Source organism: Peromyscus californicus, unplaced genomic scaffold, assembly GCF_007827085.1.
Source record: "Peromyscus californicus insignis strain IS unplaced genomic scaffold, ASM782708v3 Scaffold_5__1_contigs__length_169319896, whole genome shotgun sequence".
NCBI lineage: Eukaryota > Metazoa > Chordata > Mammalia > Rodentia > Cricetidae > Peromyscus > Peromyscus californicus.
Window position 1 is genome coordinate 168,897,653 of NW_026294573.1, and position 13,903 is coordinate 168,911,555.

General features: G+C 38.2%; 1 protein-coding gene across 10 annotated transcripts in view; it reads left to right on the forward strand.

Annotated features, from left to right (window-relative positions):
* Window positions 1-13,903, forward strand: part of Eya1 (EYA transcriptional coactivator and phosphatase 1) — a 148,409-nt gene that overhangs the window by 58,016 nt on the left and 76,490 nt on the right. For all 10 annotated transcript variants that reach the window (XM_052717817.1, XM_052717819.1, XM_052717818.1 and 7 more), the window contains 2 exons: window positions 2,793-2,875; window positions 3,273-3,459. In XM_052717817.1, the coding sequence (XP_052573777.1) occupies window positions 2,793-2,875; window positions 3,273-3,459 (270 nt within the window). The remainder of the gene's footprint in view (window positions 1-2,792; window positions 2,876-3,272; window positions 3,460-13,903) is intronic.

Below are 13,903 nucleotides of genomic sequence, written 5' to 3' on the forward strand. Positions count from 1 at the left end.
TACGAACCCAATACTTACTGTTCAATGAGTATATGATTATCCTGTGCAAATGAACATTAACATTGATGCTTGTTTATTGAAACTGCAATGTTTGGAGTATTAATAGTGTGAAAGAGTTCCTTGGCCAGGAGAGGTGTTCTGGAAACTTAGAAGATGTACTATTCTAAAATATACAAAAGAAGAAACCACAAACATGAGTCTGTGTGATGAGTGCATTTGAAGCTACCTTAGGAAGGGTGGTCATTGTACTTTCTGAAATACTACTTCACACGATGTTTAAGAAGCTTCTTAAGCAGGATTTGAAGATGAGGAAATTATATTTTAGAGTAGGTAGGTGAGCTGTCCAGAGTCCAGACAATTCTTAATTTATGCATCAAACACTCTATTCTGGCCTGGGAGGTGGCTCTATCCATAAAGCACTCACCTAGCAAGCATGAGCTCCCGAGTTTGGATCCCCAGAACCCATGTAAAACATCAGCATGGTGGTGTGCTCTTCTAATCCCAGTGATGTTGAGACTGGAGGCCAAGAAAGAAGGAGGCCCCGGCTTGCTCGGCAGCCAGCCTGGCCTACCCAGCAAAGTTTCACTTCAGTGAGAGACCCTGCTTCGAACAAAATTGGAAGGTGCCTGAGGAATGACATTTGGGGTTGTCCTCTGACCTCTGTGCACATATATGCATGACTGCACATCCCCAAGTGACACCCCTACTGCTGTGTTTTCTGATTGTTAAGCCAATATTTAAATGTTCAGTAGCAAGTAAATAATAGGAGAAGCAACCACTGTGTGTTAGTCATGAATCCACTTGTAAGCAATGAGCTCGCATTGAAGACTGTGTGATCTGCCTACACATTTGGTGTTTAGCCCACTCATTTGCTATACAATGTATCCTCTCAAAATTGCCCTTTTTTTTGGTTTTTCGAGACAGGCTTTCTCTGCGTAGCTTTGTGCCTTTCCTGGATCTCGTTCTGTAGACCAGGCTGGCCTCGAACTCAATAGAGATCCACCTGCCTCTCTGCCTCCTGAGTGCTGGGATTAAAGATGTGCGCCACCACTGCCCCACTTATTTTTTATCCTAGAAACAAGACAGGTTCTGAGTACAAAATTTAGAAATGTACATTGGCTTCATAGATATACCATGACTGTGATTGACTGCTTCAGAGGAAACATCTTAAATTTTTTTAATATACCATGACTGTGATTGAATGCTTCAGAGAAAATTCTTAATTTAAAAAAAAAATCAGATATTATGTGTGCCTGTGTGAACCACAGCACACATGAGGAAGTAAGAAGACAAACTGCCTCTGTCAGGTCTGTCTTCTACCATGTGGTCCTGGGGACCGAACTCGGGTCATCAGCCTTAGCAGCAAGCCCCTTTACCTGCTGAGTCACTCCTGTAGCCCAATTTTTGTACTCCTTAACAATTTTAGGCTTTCTAAAGTATTAAAAAATTAAATAATTAAAAGTATTTTTGTTGTTCCATTTTGTACTTTCATAAAAGAACATGAAAACAAAAATCTCATGTCAACACCACCACTAGCAATCTTTATTCTGTTGCAGAGAGGCACCCCTGAAGGGTGGGGCAGCTCTGCTTTGTTGTTGGAAACAACACTGTAGAGCATCTTTGCTAATGAGCTTCCTACATAAACCCCTTATTTTTCCCTAGAGTAAAATGTTGGCAGTAAAATTCTGTGTATTGCAGTGTATATCACACATCTTAAACACACACACACAGCTGTTCATTTCTGAGCTTGATCATTTTTAGAAATTTAGAGATGCTTGCTAGTTAGACCATTGAGTCGTGTTTTTGTGTGGCACAGCTCAGTGGTAGCAAAATGAATGATGGAAGGGACGGACTCCGTGATGTGTGTGCACAGCGCCTGCTGTTCATTGACGGACAATGTGGACGGCCAACCAAGACAGGGCTGCTCTCAACCACACCTGTGGCAGAGAGATCTTCCTCTTTCAGCTTTGTATGAAGAATTTCAAGTGCTGCTGTTTATTCTCCCATGAAATAAAATAATGAGAGCCTGCTCAGAGGCCCATTATGAGAGCCCCATTAATAAGGACATCAGGGAGCATTTTAAGTCCTTGGAAGTAACTGCAATACAGTTTCTGAGCTATCAAGAACCTTAAGGTTCAACTAATATGATCACTTTATTTTATTTTATGGAGCGAGAACAAATATTTGTTAAAATTTGCTAAGGGAAAATAAGAAAGAACTCATGAGAGTGGAAAGGGCTCCAGGGAAGAAAATTCTCCAATTGTGTTTTGCATATTTCATGAAAAGACATGAAAACAGTGTGTTTTGTAGGCTAAAATGGAAAACTCATTGGCTGATATTTTCACACAAATGCATACCTTTGATCTTAGTTTTTTCTGAATTGCTTATGCACTCTGAAATTTAAACTTCTTTACTATAATATAGTACAATTGAAATGGTCAACCATTTTTTTTTAATATTTATTTTTTGAGTTTGTGCGTGTGACATGCGGCGGGGGGTGGGGGGGGAGGCAGAGGGGAGAGATTGCGAGAATGTGGCTTCCAGAGACCAGAGGCATTGGATCCCCTGAAGCTAGGGTTACTGATGTAGGAGCTGGGAACTGAATCTGGGTACTCAGGAAGAGCAGCACTAAGCCATTTCTCCATCCCTAAAAATGGCCAAATACAATGTTATTGATGACGGTGGATTACAGTGCGAAGATGGAGCTGATTCCACCCCTGCCTTATGGAAATGACGTTCTCCTACGTCACTGAGTATATCACTGAACAAGATGTCTTTCCACTCTGTTCCAGGTAGCAGTTTTACCACATCATCAGGATTATATGCAGGAAATAATTCACTCACCAATTCCTCTGGATTTAACAGTTCGCAGCAGGTAATTTAATTGAGAATTCAACTTCTGAAACATTTAAAAATACAATATGATTTTACATAAAGGACGGATTGTTTGTATTAAGCCATGAGAACTTTCTTAAGCTTTTTAAGCATTTTTTTTCTTTATACAATCTCTATCGCAGTCATTTATGTTGAGTCTTACAGTTTTCAGATGGGTTTCATTTTGTTTGTATTGGGGCATAGAATGGAAGCTATGAAGAATGTCTGTGACCTTACCTAAAGCTTGCTTGCAAATCTGAGCTCATGAGGGAATATGTACTTGCTTATATGAGTTCACAAAAGACATAGAAACACAAGCTTTTATGACTTTACTTTGCAATGTAGGAAATAAACAGTAGTGCTTTGATGGACGACTCTCTTGTGCTTTGATTTGGTAGGACTATCCATCTTACCCCGGCTTTGGCCAGGGTCAGTATGCCCAGTATTATAACAGCTCCCCGTATCCAGCACACTATATGACAAGCAGTAACGCCAGCCCAACAACACCATCGACCAACGCCACTTACCAACTCCAAGAACCACCTTCTGGCATCACAAGTCAGGCGGTCACAGACCCCACAGCAGGTAATCACGCGTTTTACTTAGTTCTGGCTCAATTCTTAGGCTCAACTGCAATTTTATGAGGTTATAAACTCAAGCAGTGGGTTGCGCCCTTTTGGAAAATTTTCATAAACACTTAACTACTTTGGACTGCGCAATCGTGGCACCACCTTTGTCATTGTTTATTGGTTTGAAATTTTTTTAATATAAGGTATGTAAACTTCTCAAACGTGAGAGATTTTATTAATTTATTTGACAATAATCTCAGTTTTCATGCTATAGTATACATAGCACATAGCCTTTAGAAATGTACTTAGAAATAACTACTTATTATTATTGATAACTAGATATGAGACTAATTTAATACCATATATGGAATATCCAAATAAATTATAGTATTTAGGATTTAACAGTTTTTATCATTACATAGTGTTTTCCATGATAGCAGTGCATTGCTGAAAGTTTTTTAAAAAATGAAAAATTTCAAATAACACCAAAGGGAAATTGTGTGGACCAAGAAGCCCGGCCCATCCTTCCCTCTCAGGGCATACTGTGGATTGTGTAACAGTGTGTTTTGTGTGGCCTTTTTCAGACTTCTGCCCAAGGCCTTGCAAACAAGTGCTTCCCCATCTGTGGCTCTTTTTCTCCTTCGTCTTTTCACTTCTTTCCCTGTACTGGTTTCTTCTTTGGGGGACAAATGACCCTCAGCATTATGTGTTCACCTTCCTCAATTAACCTTCTATTTCTGGTATTTTCTCTCAAACCTCTCACTCCATTGTCCTAACTTGTACAAATGTAGCCCCCTATTTCATGGATTATGAGCCCAGCTGTTATTCTCCCAAAGTAAGAGTTTGTTGCTGTAGACATACAGAAGAAATTCAAAGAATCCCTTCACTAAGTTTGGGGCACTAACTTGCCTTTCTTGCTACTCTGAATGAAAAAGAAACTTTAGTGGTTAAAAATTCATAACCATGTGAAAGAATTAGAATGATTTATGAAATATTACCTGGTGACTTTTGAGATAGAGATAAGTATTGAACTTAACAAATGTATACTTTTATCCAAATCATTTCGGTGTGATTCATTTTCTTCTGAATGATGGAGTCTATTGAGCTAAAGCCAGCATCCTGTAACCCTGGGAAGCTGTAGTGTAGCTTCTGCCTGGTATGTGTCACTAGCCTTTCTCTGTCGTTACATGCATGTGGTCCTCCTCTCAACCTCCAGGACAGCTGTTTTCACCTGGTTCATTGACTTCTTTGTTGGAGTGAACACAGAAAGATAACTGGCAAGGGTTTTTGTTCGTTTGTTTGTTTGTTTTGTTTGTGAAGGAAACATATAGAGATCCATTTGTTTTATACTGTGCATTTTTAAATAATATTTTTATTCTTTGAGAACTCAATGTATTTTTATCATATTTACCCCAAACCCTTCTCAGATTCATCTCCACCTCCCCATTCATCCAACCTCATATTCTCTACCATCTCTACCTTTGTCTGTATTTCCATCTCTTTAAGCCCTGCAAATACAATTTGTGTTGTCTGAATACTCTTGGGGTTGGGGCCTGCCTGGAGAGTGGTAGACCCACCAGGGTCCAGATCTTTAAAGCCGACTCTCCCTCTTCCAGTAACTATCCAATGCTAATGTTTCTCAGACAGGGATAGGGCTTTGTGCCCAATTTCCCCAACTCCATGATGGGATTTTTGTCTGGATGAAACTGTTCAGTCTTGTGCACACTGTCACAATTGCTGGGAGTTCCTCTGTGTAGTTGCCCTGTTGTGTCTGGAGAATACTATTTCCTTGGAGACATCCACTAATTCTGGCTTTCACAATCTTTCTGTCCCTCTTCTGCAATGACCCCTGAGTCTTTAGGAGAGGAATGTGATGCATAGGTCTCATTTAAAGCTGAACACTCTGTAGCTACTTATTCCTGATACCTTGACAATCTGGGGTACAAGTGTTTGTGTATATGTAAGTTTTTCACTCATTTGGGGTAAATACTTAGAAGTATGGTTCTGGATTATATGCAAAATTATGATGGGTTTTGGTAGAAACCATGAAACTGCTTTCTAAGATGACTACCATCTTGCTTTCTCACCAATGACATTCCAGTTGCTCCACATTCTAGTCAACATTCCATGTTGTTGATATTTTGGATTTTGGCCACAATCATAGATTTACTGTGGTATCTTGTTTTCATTTGCTATTCTCTAGTGGTATATGTTCCCATGTGGAACATGTTTTCATATGTACTGATCAGTACTGTTGTCTGCTTTTAAATCAGATTGTTTTCCTACTGTTTAAATAAGTCTTTATATGTTTTGGCTCCAAGCCTCATGATGCATACATATTTTACAAATGATTTTGTCTAGTACGTGGGTTTCTAGTGACAGTATTTTTCACAGAGAAAAATTTCACTCTTAATGAAATCTGCCTTACCAGTTTTTTTCATTAATCACCTTTGATATTGGATCAAAAATTTATTGCCAATCTCAAGATGGTTAAGAATGTCTCTTATGTTACTCCCTGTGTGGTTTGGAGCTTTGTATTTTACATTGAAGTAGTAATCAGAATTGGTTTTTGTGCAAGATGTCGCAAGACTGTAGATCCATTCTGTTTTACATGAGGAGTTCCAGTTGTCCTGGTATCACGTAAGAAGACTTTTCTCCCTTATACCGCATCTGCTCCTTTGATAGACATTAGCTGACTGACAAGAATTTCTGGGCTCTGTTTTCTGTTCCTCTGATGTCGATTCTCTCTTTCCAGTGTATGTTGTCTTGATCGCCATAGCTCATCAGTAGGTCCTCAAGCCAGAAAATGTCAGTTTTGTGACTTAACTCTTCTCCAAAATTATGTAGTCTTTTCAAAGCTTTTTGTCTCATTTAAACTTTAGAATCAGTTTGTCAATATTCATAAAGGAAATGTCTAGAGTAGTGGTTCTCAACCTTCCCAATGCTACGACCTTTTAATGCAGTTCCTCGCCGGGCGATGGTGGCGCACGCCTTTAATCCCAGCACTCGGGAGGCAGAGTCAGGCGGATCTCTGTGAGTTCGAGGCCAGCCTGGGCTACAGAGTGAGTTCCAGGAAAGGTGCAAAGCTACACAGAGAAACCCTGTCTCGAAAAAAAAACAAAACAAAACCAAAAAACAAAAAAATTAATGCAGTTCCTTATGGTGTGGTGACCCCCACCCAACCCAAACCATAAAATTATTTTCATTGCTACTCCATAGCTGTAATTTTGCTACTGTTATGAATCATAATGTAAATATTGGTGTTTTCTGATGGTCTTAGGGAACCTCTGTGAAAGGGTCATTTGACCACTGGAGGGGTCACAACCCACAGGTTGAGAACCACTGGTCTAGACTTTCACTTAGAATTATGTTGAATTTCTAGATCAACTTGGTACAAACTAGTGTTTTGACAATACTGTATCTTGTTATCCATGGGCCTGGCATATCTTGGGTTTCTTCCATCTGGATGCTGTACTTTCCCTCAAGCTGTTCCTGTAAATGTCCTCTCTCACTCCCCCTCCTTTCTCTACCTCTGTCCTGCTGACATAAATGATGGTGTGTGAGAGCAATAATCTTATTTGTCACTTTTTATGTCTTCACCCTGGTACGATGCCTTATTTCAGAAGTTGTTCTTTCCCCTCTTAAGGGAAGAGGATCATCCTTAAGTATTGACAAGGGGGACAGTTGTCATTTGTGAACAAAGAGTTTATTTCTTCCACCATACCTATGTATTTCTCAGTTTGCTTTTGATTAGCTAGACTTTCCAGTGTAGTGTTGAATAGGGGTGGGAAAGGAGTTGACTTCTTCCCGTCTTTATTGTAAAAGCAAAGCATATAGTTTCTCACTCTTTTAGTGTGAGGTTAATTGTATCATTTAAAAATATATTTGTATTATTTCTTTAACATTATATTTTGGTCATATTTAATCCCCACTAACTCCCCCCCATAACTTCACCCATAGTCACTTCACCTCTCCCTGCTGTAACTATGTTTTCTTTTTGAAAATAATCCATTGACTCCAATTAGTGCTGTTCTTATACTTCTGACTATGAGGCCATCCAGTGGAATATGGGCACTGTCAGTATCTTTAAATGGCCTTTAGCAAGAGAAGAACCTTCCCTTTGACTCTACTTTATCATGAGTGGGGCTATTGGGTTTTGTCAAGTGATTTTTTCCACATCTGTTGAAATGTTTGTAACTTTTCTTCTTTAGCATATTGATGTGATGGATTGCAGTTATTTCATTTTCCAATGATGACCCAACCTTGCATACCTATGATATTCCCACTTGGTCATATTGTATAATTCTTTATATACATTTTTGGACTTGGTTGCTGATACTTTCCTGAGAATCTCCACATTTATATTCATGAGAGATCCTTGTCTAGTTTTCATATCCTGTGATGTACTTGTCTGGTTTTAGTATTAGCATAATGCTGGCCTCATTGCCTAAGCTGGGAAGCATTCCTTCTGCATGTGTTTTCTAGATGAGTACAGAGAATCCAAATAGTTTGTTCATTAAATATTTGATAAAATTTACTAGTGAACTCATCTGGGTCTAGTGTTTTCTCTTTGGATCTGTAATTAATTCACTTATGAAGGTCTGTTTAAATTATCTGCTTTATGGGAGTTTCGGCAGATTGTTTTGCTCAAGGAATTGTTCCATTTCACCTAGTCTACCTAATTTGTGAGCGTAGGATTGTTTATAATATTACATTTTGTTTCTGTTTACTTTATTTTTTTGAGACATGTAGCCCCAGCTGACTCCAAACTCTTGACCCTTGCCTCAGCCTCAAGGGCAGTAACCATAGACATATGTACTCCTGACTCATGATATTTTTATTGTTACTTTAATAGCTGTAAAATGTCTAGTGATGATTTTCTTTCATTTGTGGTATTAGCAATCTGTGCATCTTCCCTGTTCATCAGGGTTAGTCGGGCTGTGTGACAAATTGTTAACTGACAGGTTAGTAGGGCTGTGTGACCAAATTGTTAACTGACCAGTTAGCCAGGCTGTGTGGCCAAATTATTAACTGACTGGTTATACTTTAGAAAAGGTGAGGCTGTTTGTTTCTTTCCTCCCCTTCATTTCTTTTTAAATTTCATTTACTTTCTCTTAAATTCTGTAACTTTCCTATTTTTTAATGTACTTTTGATTTGATTGGTGATTGAATGACTGATTTCAGGTCCTCTGTCAGAGTTAAGTTTCCATCTAAGTACTGTTTTGGGGTTCTTTTTTTAATTTATTTACTCTAAAATATGTTTATATAATCTTCCATTGAAACTCTTTCTTTCAGTGCATTTATAAGAAAGAAAAATCTGAGAATTTTGATAGTATATAATACTTTCACTAGCTACAATCACTCAATTATTCCTCTCATCAATTAAATGGCTTTCTAGCATTTGAGAAAGTGTGTTGCTCCTATAAAGAAGGGTATTCATAAAAAATTAGAATTCCATTATCTGTTTTTAAAAAAACTGCACTAAAATCAGCTCTGTATTTTCCTGTGCAATCCCAGACAGAAAGCAGTGTCAGAACCAAATCATGATGGTTTTTAACTTTAAAATGATAGCTAGCACTTGTTTTCAATTTCTATTTAAAAAGACTTTTTAGTAGCTCAAAATTTTTCTTCAGTGTTTAAAATGTAGAAAGATGGGAAAAGAACTTTTGAGGTGTTTCATCTATTGCTAGTAGCCAACTTAACATACCATCTCTTAGGCTTTGGGGTACAAATTGTACAATCTTGTACTAAACCCTTCAATTAGTGTAACCAAATATGTGTTTTCAAAAGAATGTATAAAAAGAATTTAGTAACTTGAAAGTGTTATCACAAAGGAACTTTTTAAATAAACTGACTTTTCTCAAAGGAGAATCTAAACTATTCTTTAGTATATGTATTCTTTAATATATATATTTTTCCCACATGAATCAGGTAGAATATGGATGTTCATTTGAAAGCCAGCTGCTATTCCCTGTTAAGTAATTTGTTTTGAAAATATACTTCTTGTCCCAAATCTCTCAGAAGAGTTCCTACTAATTATGGCAACTATCTTCATAAAAATACATAAGCAAATATACTCAAATGTAATTCATGAACTTAGAGTTTTAAGTCCATTATTACACACAGCCCATGGGTCCATTCTGTTTGTCCCCATCTTCCAGGTTTGTCTAATGTTTTTGATGAGTTGACTTGAAGTCAGAAGGTATTAGAGAGTCAATTTTAGTGCAATGGATCCTAAAGGCACATAGCTCTTTAATGTTCAATAAACATTGGGTAGTGAGCTAAGAATTTGTGGCTGAATTCTTAGGAAAGAAATCTTTACTTACAAGTCTTGTAATTTTTTTTTCTTTTTTACTGCTATCAAGCAAATCAGAGTGACAGAAAAGGGTGTGTGGTGAAAAACACATTTGAAGCTAATGTGAAATAAAAGCCAATTGTTTATTTATTAAGAGTGAATTTTACTATGAATATCTTAGAAATGCAAATTTTTTTTTAAAGAAATGGGTTGAACTCTCCCTTTTGCACTTACTGACCGCATGCAGACGAGTTAGTAGCTAAGGTGATGTGCAGGAACCTTGCCAATATTGAATTTCAAGCGACAGAGGAAAAATCAGTGTAAGAGGGAATTCAATATGCATGGGAAACCATTTGTTCCCTCTGCCTCTTTGATCCCTGCCAAGGCACAAGAAAGTAGAGCAAAGGACTTGAAAAACGGGACAGACCTTTGCAAAGCCCAGAACTCTGTGTGACAGGCTGAAAAGCTAAACTGCCAGACATCTCCCCATAAACGCAGGAGATGCAGGTCTGGTATCTAGGACTGAATATGCCTGAGAGTGCTGACTGTAGAAATCATACTGAGGTTTGCAATAGCATGCACCCCACTCCCTGCATGCCGGCCATGGCCTGAATGGTTGGAAAAATCTGCAGGCCATACTTGCTCATTTTTAAAGATGCCTGTAGACGTTGGAGAAGTTTGCAATTTGTTCAGCTCAAGAATAAACCATTCCAGTGAAACAATCTCCACTAACTTTTTTGGAGACATTTGTCAGCAAAACAAATGTTTGTATCTAAAATAGCCAGGCTATTAAGATGTGAGAAAGGGAAACAGATGTTTGTGAGGGCTTGTTGGATTTGTGTGTCTTGATGGCATTGGTTTTCTCCTCTCTGTTTCCCCAGAGGACATGCAATGTTACCCTTAATGAGACTATAAACTACAGGGAAATAAAGTCCACTTTTTGTTTTACAATGTCAAAATATAATAAAAATAATTTTATCATTTGCAAATTTTGCACATTGTTTCCAATTGAGTGTGGAAGGGGGTTGCTCGCGACCACCTGTATTAGGTGTGCACTTGGAGAGTGCAATATAAGAAGTGCAAATTCAGACGTAGAGAAATTATCCATTTCCTGACTCACTTTGATTTGTCTAAGTTTTTTCATGAGTTCACCAAGAGTCAGGACAGCTTACTGAATCACTTAGTACACTGGAATCCAAGGTATCATCCTCAGAATATTTATATGTAATATAAGTCTTGTATATTAATAATCCAAATAAAATCATATACTGTTAATCTAATTAAGTTAAACATCCCAAACACTCATTATTTCAGCTTCCTTCACAATGAATTTTGTATTTGAAATATCATAAAATGCTAAGCATCCTGCTGGACCAACACAGATCCATGTAAAGTGGGGTTGGTTAGTCAGAAGACATATGGTTATTTGTGTTCACCATCCTTCTGCTTCATTTAACTAGAATCAGATAGTTTAATAGCAGATTTGTCTGTTTGCTTTTTGAAGGGCTAACAAACAAACCTCTTGCATGCTAAGCAAATGTTCTACCATCAAACTAACCCTGATCCAAGTAAGTGGGCTTTGGATTAAGTGTTAAAGGTATGATTGGTAAGTTGATATCTAAACTTATAAACTCAGTTTGATGGATATTTTTTATTACTGAGCAGTAATGATGCATTAACATGTACAAAATGAGGAAAAACCCAGCAGTGTTTACAGAGAAGAGGGAGTCTCCCCTTACCTTCCGTGTCCTGGCCTGAGGTTGCTCTCACCAAATACAGATGGTCTTTTGCTCCCATCCTTCCGCATTCAATCTTTTTCTTTTTCTCTGAACAAATTATCTTAATTAATTCTCATCCAGCTGCATGAAATATGGACAGGGTAGACACTTGTCCAAGTTTCATAGATGAGAAAGCTAAGATGAAGTCAACGTCAGTGTGTCACACCAGCTCTAGACCCTTGGCTTCAAGCTGGTGCAAGAACACAATCAGTAAAGCATGCTGCTTCAGAGAGCAGCTGGGTCTGAGCACTCACATGGGAAGAAAAGGGAAAATATAAATGAAGAATCCTAAGAGGCTACAGCTATGTTACAGTTTCTTAAGTCATTCACAACACTCAGAAGAGACATCTACATTGGGGTATTCTGTTGAATTCTGTCAAAGGTTTGAATGAGCACCCACCCCCACAGAATAAGGCAGGCTTTAAGTTTCTGTGTGTTTTAGAGTCTCAGAGTTCTAAAATTAGTGTGTGGGTCACTTGCGGCCTCTTCCACTTCCTCAAGTGTGTCTCATTTCCTTCTTCTTATGCTACCCACCATATTTTGTGTAGGGAACAAATGGTCATCTCTATTATTTTCTTCCCTTTTCCTTCATCCTCAAGAGCCCCATTCCCCACCTTGCCCAACTGTATTTTTACTTTTAAAAATTTGATATCTCCAGGTCATGATTGATAAGCACTGAGTGTAGATATAACAAAGAATTCTATCAAGTAAAATGGAAGCCATCCATTTTAGGGTGAAAATGGAAATCTTAGCATCCTAATTCACTTTTCAACACTTTTGGAAATATTAACGATGCCTTCTGAAAGTTTGTCAAGTATCTTCTCCTAAAATTAAAATCAAGTTTCTTTAGGACCATTATTTAGGAAATTTTGCTGCTTCTCAATTCATACTACTGCTACTATTTAGGGGTACACTTTCCGATTATTTTATATTGGGTATACAGTTTTTCATCTGAATTAGAGGTTGAATTTGTGATCATCGATTGATTTGGACATCATATCTGCCATTTTTAGTGAGAAAGTAGATTCTGAGTTTCAAACTGATGGAAAATTATCTAGAGTACAGTTGTATTGTAAATCAACAACTCTCTTGTTATCTATAAACCCACTTCATGTATCTCACATGAAGTAGTTGGGCAGCTACTAACTATAAACCCAGGACTGTCTTCATAAATTCCTTTGTCTAAGGTCATCCATCAACTTATTGAATACATAAAAGGAATCTAGAAAGATTAAATTTTCAAAGCATCTCAGGCTGTCCTCATTGGAGTCTCCTGATACATCCTGAAGTGGCTGCCTTGGGAAACAGAGGGGCATGGCATGACCTTTCCCACACAGCTCAACCTTCTAGCAATAGAAATGGATATTCTGTTCTTGCAAAATCCCAAGGGAGAATAAGTTAGGAACATGAGTTGTAAGGTCTTGTTACAGAGATCTTTCTGCTTTTTGGGTTTCCTTCTATACTTCTAACATGATGATGGTCACTGAGAATGAATATAATATACCTTGCTTCCCTGACTATAATTATCTGAGTACCACTCTTTCTACCCACCTAACATCTCAGCCAGGAAATATCCCCAAATACCTCTTGGGCACTACACTCCCATGGAGTTCAATGTAGAGTAACTGAGCTGGTAGATGGGCACTTGGAGATGGTCTAACTGTCCCTGGGTTTGAACTCTGAGTCTCCCATTTACTCTTGGCAGGCCACGAGCAGTAGATGTTTGAGTTAAGACTAGTATAGTTTAAGCATCCCTTACATGAAATTATAGAAGCCAGAAGTGTTATGGACTTGACTTTTCAAAATGTTGAAATAGCTGCAAGTACATAATGAGAAATGGTGGGGATAGGCCATGTCTAAGTTGGTTTAATACGTTCCTTGTATACAGAGTCTAGAAGTGGCTTTAAATAATGTTTTAGTGTGCCTGAAATCCATCACATGAGGGTATAGGTGGTATTTTCCGTTTTGGGATCATGGTAAAAAATAAAATATCTTAGATATTTGGAATATTTTTCATCTTTTGGATTAAAATTCTCAACTTGGGTGCTCTTGTTTGTGATGAAATGTGACTGCACAGATGAAATGGACTGATTATCAAAGTATCTGGCATGTTCTAGACCCCCAGGTGTTCCCTTCCACTCATGTATCCAATGGGGATTTGTAAATGCTTGTGTGACAGATGCCATGGTCAGAGCTGGGGCTGACCATGTGTGGCAAGAAAAAGAAATTCTGAACTCAAGTCACCAATGAGTTCTCCTTGCTTGAAGTTCGTTAGTACTGTGCACAGTACTCTGGGGTTGTATCAGGGAAGCCCACAAAATGCTACTTATCTACACATAGAATGATGCTCAGGACTTGCAGCCAGCATCTGAACTGTAGGAGGAGAA